General features: G+C 52.3%; 1 protein-coding gene across 2 annotated transcripts; it reads left to right on the top strand.

Annotated features, from left to right (window-relative positions):
* Positions 409-9,386, top strand: LOC102184990 (sialic acid-binding Ig-like lectin 5). Of its 2 annotated transcripts, XM_018062944.1 has the most exons (9): positions 409-509; positions 702-1,061; positions 1,194-1,472; positions 1,657-1,704; positions 2,820-3,077; positions 3,163-3,447; positions 4,834-4,927; positions 5,276-5,351; positions 8,765-9,386. In XM_018062944.1, the coding sequence occupies exons 1-9, from the start codon at positions 464-466 to the stop codon at positions 8,927-8,929; spliced, it is 1,611 nt and encodes a 536-aa protein (XP_017918433.1). In that variant the 5' UTR covers positions 409-463; the 3' UTR covers positions 8,930-9,386. The 2 variants fall into 2 exon arrangements, with proteins under 2 accessions (XP_017918433.1, XP_017918434.1); XM_018062945.1 differs by lacking the exon at positions 8,765-9,386 and having other exon boundaries at positions 5,205-5,295.

Below are 9,607 nucleotides of genomic sequence, written 5' to 3'. Positions count from 1 at the left end.
GGTGCTCATCTAGGATATCTCCAGTTCCATCCCTAACAGGCCGCCTCCATGAGGATTCCCCAGACCATGACTCTTGGGGAGCTAGATAGGGGAGCCCCCTTATCCAGTGCAGAAAACAGGGCAGGAGCCCAGGAGGCAGGACTCAGGGGCTCTCATCCTTCCTTGCTGCCTCACTCGGGCAAGCCCCTCGCCCCCTCTAATTCCTCAGGGTCACCTTCCAATATGCAGAAACGGCAGAATGATTTCAGCGGGGCCAACCACAGCTGACTCTAAGCCTGAAGCTTCCTCTTAGGGGCTTGTGGCCTGGTATCCTCACCACAGCTTCCTGGCAAAGCTTCCTCTGCCCGCCCCTTATCTGCAGCTTGCCTGGCAAAGCTTCCTCTGCCCGCCCCTTATCTGCAGCTTGCCCTTCTCTTTCAGACTGATCCAGAAGGCGGATCCTGCCCCGTGGGGTCAGGAAGGGATGCGGCTGCTGCTGCTGCTGCTGCTGCTGCCAGTACTGTTGGGAGGTGAGTGGGCTGAGGGGCGCGGGGAACTCCCCTGCCCCGACACACACACACACACACACACACACACACACGCACACGCACACACGCACACGCACACACCACACGCACACACGCACACACACACACACACACACACACACACACACGGGGCGAGGCACGGGAGCTCCAGGCTGACTGTCTTCTTCTGCCTAGCACCCATAGCTCAGCGCCTGGAACTGCGGCAGCATGTGACAGTGCAGGAGGGCCTGTGTGTCTTCGTACCCTGCAGATTTTCCCACCCCTGGGTTTCCTTTGGAAAGTTCTACATGTTTTGGTTCCGGGAAGGGGCAGATACAAAACGCGATCCCCCGGTGGCCACGAACAAGCCAGAACAGAAGCTGCATGAGGGGACCCAGGGGCGATTCTCCATCCCAGGGGAGCCCCAGGCCAGAAACTGCAGCCTGAGCATCACGGATGTCAACGCAGGGGACAGCGGGACATACTTCTTTCAAGTCGAGACACACTTCAGGACACTCCCATATCTAAACAAGATGCTCTTTCTGAACGTGACAGGTACGGTAGGGGCACTCAGGGAAAGAAAGGGGCATGGGAAACCAGGGCTGGGGTGGGGACACCACGACAAGACCCCGGGGTAGGCTAACAAGATGCCAAGGGGGCCCGCCCTATCCTCTCTGTCCTCACCAGCCCTCACCCACCAGCCCCACGTCCTCAGCCCGGGGGCCCTGGAGCCCGGCCGCCCGGGGAACCTGACCTGCTCTGTGCCCTGGGCCTGTGAGCGGGCCACGCCCCCCATCTTCTCCTGGACGTCAGCTGCCCCCAGCTCCCTGGGCCCCAGGACCCCCTTCTCGTCGGTGCTCACCCTCACCCCACGGCCCCAGGACCACGGCACCAGGCTCACCTGTCAGGTGAAGTTCCCCACAAGTGGGGTGATGGTGGAGCGGACCATCCTGCTCAATGTCACCTGTGAGTGAGGGGTGAGGACACCCAGGGGGCCTGAGGGTGTGCGGGCAGGGGGAGCTGGGGTGGGGCTTGACATCCGGGTCTTGCAGCTGAACAGGAAGGGCCGCCCGCTTGGTTGTTTCCATGGCACCAAGGCCCGCCCACTCCCTCCCCACGAGTGTTGATCCTGCTTATCCTTCTGTCACAGATGCTCCACAGCACGTGGCCATCAGCATCTTTCAAGGAAACAGGACAGGTAGGAAGAAACCTCTTCCCTCCAGACTGGGGATGGAACCCAGGTCTCTGCCAGGACAGAGCTTCATTGGACCTCAGAGGACTTTCTTCTCAGTCCTGTTAGACTCTTTGCGACCCCATGGACTGTAGCCCACCAGGCTCCTCTGTCCATGAGATTTCCCAGGCAAGAATGCTTGGAGTAGGTTGCCATTTCCTCCTCCAGGGGATCTTCCCCACCCAGGGACCGAACCCACGACTCCTGCGTCTTCTGCAGTAGCAGGTGGATTCTTTACCACTAGTCCCACCTGGGAAGTCCCCTCAGAGGACTAAGTGGAATATATTTGAGGGCCCAGCTATTGAGGTCAGACACGGGAGAGCTGGGGGGTGGGGTGTGGAATCCCGAAAGCTCAGCTCCCTGAAGTTAACCTTCAGCTCACCCACAGCTTTCTTTGGCTAAATTCAAAGGAAGCTGTCATATTCCTTTTGCTTTCTCTCTGACTTTTTTTTTGGCGGGGGGAGGGGAGGAGCTGGTCAGCAGTTGGCCACACAATGCAGCATGCAGGATCTTAGTTCCCTGACCAGGGATCGAACCCGTGTCCCCTGCAGTGGAAGTGTGGAGTCCTAACCACTGGACCACCAAGGAAATCCCTCTCTGATGTTTTACCGCCTTCTGTTTTCTCTTCTTTGTCCCATAACTGCGTTTGCTCACTGTATCCTTGTCCACCAGGTCTTCCCTGGTGGCTCAGATGGTAAAGAACCTGCCCACAATACGGGAGACCCGGGTTCGATCCCTGGGTCAGGAAGATTCCCTGAAGGAGGGCATGGAAACCCACTCCAGTATTCTTGCCTGGAGAATCCCATGGACAGAGGAGCCTGGAGGGCTACAGTCCATGGGGTCACAAAGAGTCGAACGTGACTGAGCATCTCAAACACACACATCCTTGTCCTGAGCCCTCTATGTCCCATCTCATGTACTGTCTGGGCAGCTCCAGGTAAACTGCTGGGGCTTCTTCTGAATTCCTGTGGTTCAGACTCTGCCAGTCCTCTCCCCAGAGCTAGTGTGGACATTGCAGGAGGAGAGAGGTGCCAGCTTTGCCCAGCCCATCTCTTTGTCTCTGCCCTTCTCTTCCCCCGAAGCCCTCAAGATTCTGCAGAACACCTCGTTCCTTCCCGTCCAGGAGGGCCAGGCGCTGCAGCTGCTCTGTGTTGCTGACAGCAACCCCCCTGCACAGCTGAGCTGGTTCCGGGGGTCTCCCGCCCTGGAGGCCACCCCCATCTCGAGCACCGGGGTCCTGGAGCTGCCTTGTGTAGGGGCAGCAGAAGAAGGAGAGTTCACCTGCCGGGCTCAGAACCCACTGGGCTCCCAAAATATCTCCCTGAGCCTCTTCGTGGTCTGTGAGTGTGGGGTCCCCTGGGGACAGGATGCTGGGGTTCCAGGGAGGGGAGGGGCACCCCTGATCCCTCCCATCTCTCCCCACAGCACCCCCGCAGCTGCTGGGCCCCTCCTGCTCCCAGGAGGACGAGGGTCTGCGCTGCAGCTGCTCCTCCCGAGCCTGGCCGGCCCCCTCCCTGCGCTGGCGGCTGGGCGAGGGGCTGCTGGAGGAGAACTTCAGTAACGCCTCCCTCGAGGTCAGCTCCAGCTCCGCCAGGCCCTGGGCCAACAGCTCCCTGAGCCTCCGCGAGGGGCTCAGCTCTGGCCTGAGCCTCAGCTGTGAGGCCCTGAACGTCCACGGGGACCGGAGCGGGTCTGTCCTGCTGCTGCCAGGTCAGGGGTCTGCCGAGGGGTGACGCCCAAGAGAAGAGGAGCCTGGATCCTTATATGAGTCTGCTAGGGCAGCCAGAACAAAGCACCTCCAACTGGGGGCTTAAAAAGATATGCCTCCCAGTTCTGGAGGCTGGAAGCCTGGGATCGAGGTGTCAGCAGGGTTGATTTCATCGCAGGCTGTGAGATTTGTTCCAGGCCTCTCCCCCACGACTTCTGGAAGTTTTGCTGGCAACCTTTGGTCTTCCTTGGCTCGTAGGAGCATCACCCCCATCTCTGCTTTCGTGTTTGTGTCTGTGAGTGCTCAGTCGCTTCAGTCATGTTCGACTCTTTGTGACCCCATGGACTGCAGCCCGCCAGGCTCCTCTGTCCATCGGATTCTCCAGGCGAGAATACTGGAATGGGTTGCCATGCCCTCCTCCAGGGGAATCTTCCTGACCCAGGGATCGAACCCACAGCACCCCCGTGGCTGCTGAACCCCTCCTGCACTGGAGGGCAGGTTCTGCCTGGATGAGGGTCTCCTGCATTGGGGGGCAGGTTCTTTTTCATTAGCGCCACCTGGGAAGCCTCCCCACCCCCGCTTTCATGTTTACATGGCATTATTCTGCCTGCCTGTGTCTGGGTCCAAATTTCCCCTTTTTAGGACATCAGTCATATCCGATTAGCCCCTGCTGATCTCCTGTTTTTTAATTAAATAATTTATCTCTGGCTGTGCTGGGTCTTCGTTGCTATGGGGGCTTTCTCTAATTGTGAAGAGCAGGGGCTACTCTTGAGTTGTGGTGCTTACTGAGGTGGCTTCTCCTGTTGCAGAGCACGGGCTCTAGGGAGCAAGGGCTTCAGTCGTTACAGCTCTCGGGCTCTAGAGGACAGACTCAGTAGTTGTGGCGCAGGGGCTTAGCTGCTCTGAGGCATGTGAGATCTTCCTGCACCAGGGATCGAACCTGTATCTCCCACATTGGCTGGCACACTGCTTCCCACTGAGCCACGAGGGGGCCCTGCTGGGCCTTCATTTTAACTTGACTACTTCAGTAAAGGTCTCCTCTCCAAATAAGGTGACATCCTGAGTGACTAGGGGTGAGGGGAATTCAACATATGAACTTGGGGGAAGGAAGCACAAGTCAACCTGAACGGCCCCAGAGGGGTGGAGCTCGGAGGAGGGGCACCCCAGGGCCCCAGCTGGCATGGCTGGTGGTAGAAGATTCTCAGTCCTGAGTCCAGGGGAAGGGGCTGGCCCCAGGGTCTACAGGGCGATGGAAACATCCAGTGACTGAGTCTTGGATGGGAAGTCAAGGGGGAGGCGGGTACACTAACAACACAGAGAGGGGTGGCCTGTTGGGAAGATGCCATGTATTGGGGTTGGAGTTTAAACAAGATTCAAATTGTCTACAGGTAAACCACAGCCCAGGGCTGGCAAGGTCCTGGGAGCAGTTGGGGGAGCTAGCGTCACAGTCCTGCTTTCTCTCTGCCTGTATCTCATCTTCAGGTGAGAGGGGGCTCCATGGTAGAGGGAGAAGCCCAGGGTGGGAAGGGTTCAGGGTCACTGAATCTCAGAAAACTGGAGCTGAAGGGCTGGGGGACTGGTTGGAAAGCCCCGAGACAGAGAAAGAAGGCTGAGTGATCGCATAAATCAGCCCGTAAGCAACTGGACCAAGCCTGGAGGTTTCTTCCCCAGCCCTAGTCCAGCTCTTGAGTTGTCCACGTGGCAGCACCTGGACACTGGATCCACTGCCACCTCCTCCCTCATTCCGTGCTCTTTGTAGGAAGGAGGGGATGGTCTGCCTACCCCATGACCCAAATTAGCAGGCTGAAACGCCCGGGGCTGTTCCTTTAGAGTGAAGACCCGCAGAAAGACCCAGCCAGTGCAAAGCATGGATGATACGAACCAGGCCGTGGGCTCAGGCTCCAGGGTGAGTAATGGGGCAGGCGGTCCCATTCAGTTTATCCCTTGTGGGTGGTATCCCTGGTCCGAGCCCTTGGCATTTCCCTATTAACATCCAGCACTCCCTGGAATTCCACGTGGGGTTGTTTAAAACTACTGATTCAACTACTCTAGCACTGCTGCTTCTGATGAAATATGTAGATAGTTTAGTTGGTTGGTTGGGGGGTATTTTGCTTGGTATGTCAGATTATCATATTCTCCTAGAGCTTTAGCCTTTTCTTCTCACGTTGATTATGGGGAAGAGAATTGGCCCAAACCTAGCCTATGTCAGACTCACTGAGGATAGGAAGTAGCTAGACAGCCTGATGCACCCCAGCGCCACAGTTCATCACTCCTGATGGGTATCTTTCAAATCTACCACCCTGTTATTTACTTTCAATTTTAATGAGACATTGTCGTTGTGTAGTCACGAACTTGTGTCTGACTCTTTTGCGACCCCATGGACCATAGCTCGCCAGGCTCCTCTGTCCATAGGATTCTCCAGGCAAGAATACTGGAGTGGGTTGCCATTTCCCTTTCCAGAGGATTTTCCCCACCCAGGGATCGAACCCACGTCTCCTGCAGTGGCAGGCAGATTCTTTACCATTGAGTCACCAGGGAAGCCCATATAGAGGTATTTACACCATTTAAGTACGAAGTTATACAAACTTTGACAGACGCATACATCTTGTAACCATGTTCCCAGTCAAGATAGGGAACATTTCCATCAGGGCCCCCAATTCTTTTATTCCCCCTCTCATTCAACCCCTACCCCTTTCCAACAATCACTGATTTCTATCATTATTGATTCATTTTGTCCATTCTTGAGTGTCATATAAATGGAATCACGTAATGCTTACTCTCTATATATGGCCTCTAGTGATTTATTAAAAGATGTAAAATCCTACGTGTGGATGCCCCCAATAATGGAGCATTGTCTCTCAAAATAAATCAACGAACGCAGATAGAGTTGCAGGGAGAAATAGGCACATCCACAGTTAGGGCTGATTATCTCAAAACTCCTCTCTCAGGAACTGGCAGAACAAGAAGACAGAAAATCAGTTTTAAATTTAGTTTACATAGTTCCCCCTGCAGTTTCTTCTTGGTTAATCTTGGGTTATGGAATCCTTAGTGTGTGTTCAATCCCTATCTTGTCAGAAATCATGAGATATCTTTTCTGTTATTTTACTTTCAAATTTTCAGTAACCTTCTTTTTATCTTTTTTTTAATGAGTATCTCATTGAGTCAGTATAGCATCATGGTTCAAAACATGTACTCTGGAGCTGGACTGCTTGCATTCAAATCCTATCTTATTTATAAGCTGTGTGACCTTGGACAAATGATGTCCTCTTTCTGACCTCTATTTATTTCCTGTGACATGGGAATATTATTAATATTGGGACTTCCCTAGTGGTCCAGTGGTTAAAACTTATTGTAACAAGGCAAGAATACTGGAGTGGGTAGCCATTCCCTTTTCCAGGGGATCTTCCTGACCCAGGAATCAAACCCAGGTCTCCCTCACTGCCTGCAGATTCTATACCATCTGAGCCACCAGGGAAGAGCAGAGTAGTTATGAGGCATGATTAGAAGAGTCTCTGGTGTGTATGAAGCAAGTTCTCCTGATAACCAATCAGAACCTTTCCCTCCTCTAGTAAGTCCCAAAGGCAGTTTGTTGCTGTTGTTATTACTTTATTCCCTGTTGTCTTCCCAACACCTAGAGGAACGCCTAGCTCGTAACTCACGGTAGGTGATTCCAATATTCCTGGAATAAATCATGGATTAACTATGTAGTTAAATTTCATTTGCTAATAAAAGTCGTTGTCTCTATCTTTTGATTGGTGAGGTTCATCTGTATACAGATACTTCAGTCACAGTTATTAACAGACACATTTTTTTCCTTTCTGTGTTTTGGCTATAGTAGATTTAAACTGTTAACTTACTTATTTTCACCTTGCTTTTCCTTAATATGGGCAGCCTTCTCCCTATCTTCTAAAATAACCATTTTCATGGGAATTCCCTGGGGGCCCAGTGGTTAGGATTTGGCACTTTCACTGCAGGGGGGGCTGGGTTTTACCCCTGGTCAGGAGAACTCAGATCCTGCAAGCCGGGTGGCGTGGCCAAAAAAATAAAGTAAAATAACAATTTTCTCGGACTTCCCAGGTGGCTTAGCCGGTAAAAAATCCACCTGCGATGTGGGAGACCCGGGTTTGATCCCCGGTTTGGGAAGATCCCCTGGAGAAGGGAACTGCTACCCACTCCGGTATTCCGGCCTGGAGAATTCCATGGATTATAGTCCATGGGGTCGCAAACAGTTGGACACAACTGAGCAACTTTCACTTTCCCAGGTGGCTCAGTGGTTAAGAATCTGCCTGCCAGGGCAGGAGATGCAGGTTCAATCCCTGGGTCAGGAAGATCCCCTGGAAGAGGAAAGGGCAATCCACTCTGCTCTTCTTGCCTGGAAAATCCCATGGACAGAGGAGCCTGGCAGGCTACAGTTCACAGGGTCACAAAAGAATCATGACTTAGTGGCTAAACAACAACAGCAACCATTTTCTCCTAATCTGAGGATGATTTGTCTGCCTCTCTTTGCTGCTGTTCGAGGGTTTCTAGTTCATGCTCCTATAGCCTGAGGGTGTTGCAGGCAGGGAGCAGATGTGAGTGAGGGGATCTGGTTGCCATTTTTATTGCAGGATCTGATCTGTACTCTTGTCTTCTAGAACCTGCCCACCCCCACCCTTGCTTTACATTTCAAAATATCTCCTATCAAATTTAGACCTTGAAATGTATTTGTCTATTAACTGCCTCGCCTAGAAAACCATAAGCAGGATTTCCCTGATTTCCCTGCGGTCCAATGCTTAAGACTCCAAGCTTCCATGGCACGGGGCATCCATTTGATCCTTGGTCAAGGAACTAAGATTTCGCAAGCTACAAAACCACCCCCTCAAAAGAAAAAAAACACACACATAAAACAACACACTGCATAATCTGAGCGACTATGTCTCCTTTTTCCATCACTCCACACACAGTGCTTCCTACACACACAGCCTGAACAAAGCACAGCACCCTAGTTGGAAAGAACTGGTTTCAAGTCCTGGCTCAGGGGTGAGTCTACAGAGGTGTGTCTCCAGGAAAACAATGTGTATAATCTCTCTTAGCCTTAGTTTTACTATTTCTAAGACACATATGACAATAGTATTCTCTCCTAGCATTTTTAAACAGTATAACGTGGTTCATGTAAACACTCACGAAGGGCTGGTCAATCTGAATTAACTATGTTTGAACAAATGAATGGGCAAATGATAAAAGTTCCATCAGTTCCAATTCCCTTCCATCGTCTTTGACTCCATAGTTCTCCCAGACCCTGTTGCCTGGATCTGAATCCTTTCTCCTCCTTCCTCTCAGGAACGCCAGCCCCAGTTCTGGACAGACACCGCTGCAGACCACCCCAGCCCCATCTCAAGAAATGAACAAGAGCCTCACTATGCTTTCCTCCGATTTCACAAGCCGAAGCCTCAGGAACAGGAAGGCTCTCACACTGAGTACTCAGAGATCAAGATACACAAGTGAGGAATTCTTTTCTCGTGGTCTGGAGCCTGGAAGTCTGAGGTCAAGGTGTCGGCAGGCTTGGTTCCCTCCGAGCCCTCTCTCCTTGGCTTGGAGATAATTGTCTTCCCCCCATGTCCTCATACGGCCTCCCCTCTGTGTGTTTCTGTGTCCTAATTCATTCTTCTTACAAGGACAAGAGTTTTCAGCCTGTAACACTCAGTCTCCAATCATTTAAAAACAAATGGCCTTCTTGGCGGTGGTCAGAATCCCCTGGTATGGGTGGAAGACCATAGGACTTGTGACTAAAAGTTGTTGTTGGTCAGCTGCTAAAATCGTGTCCAACTCTTTGGAATCTCGTGAACTGCAACACACCAGGCTTCCCTGGCTATCTTCCCTAACTATCTTCTTGAGCTTGCTCAAACTCATGTCCATTGAGTCGCTGATGCCATCCAACCATCTCATTCTGTGTCACCCCCTTCTCCTCCTGCCCTCAATCTTTCCCAGCATCAAGATCTTTTCCAATGAGTCAGTTCTTCGCATCAAGTGGCCAAAGTATTGGAGCTTCAGCTTCAGCATCAGTCCTTCCAATGAATATTCAGGGTTGATTTCCTTTAGGATAGACTGATTTGATCTCCTTGCAGTCCAAGGGACTCTCAAGAGTCTTCTCCAACACCACAGTTCAAAAGCATTCATTCTTCG

This window comes from Capra hircus, chromosome 18 (genome assembly GCF_001704415.2).
Source record: "Capra hircus breed San Clemente chromosome 18, ASM170441v1, whole genome shotgun sequence".
NCBI classification, from domain to species: domain Eukaryota; kingdom Metazoa; phylum Chordata; class Mammalia; order Artiodactyla; family Bovidae; genus Capra; species Capra hircus.
This window is presented reverse-complemented; position numbering and strand designations above follow the sequence as displayed.

What these genes read in the sequence shown, in the direction of transcription:
- LOC102184990 (XM_018062944.1), top strand. Translation starts at nt 464, where the DNA reads ATGCGGCTGCTGCTGCTGCTGCTGCTGCTGCCAGTACTGTTGGGAG. An exon ending in CATCCTGCTCAATGTCACCT is followed by an intron (nt 1,473 to 1,656) that starts GTGAGTGAGGGG and finishes CTTCTGTCACAG; the next exon opens with ATGCTCCACAGCACGTGGCC. An exon ending in GTCTGTCCTGCTGCTGCCAG is followed by an intron (nt 3,448 to 4,833) that starts GTCAGGGGTCTG and finishes AATTGTCTACAG; the next exon opens with GTAAACCACAGCCCAGGGCT.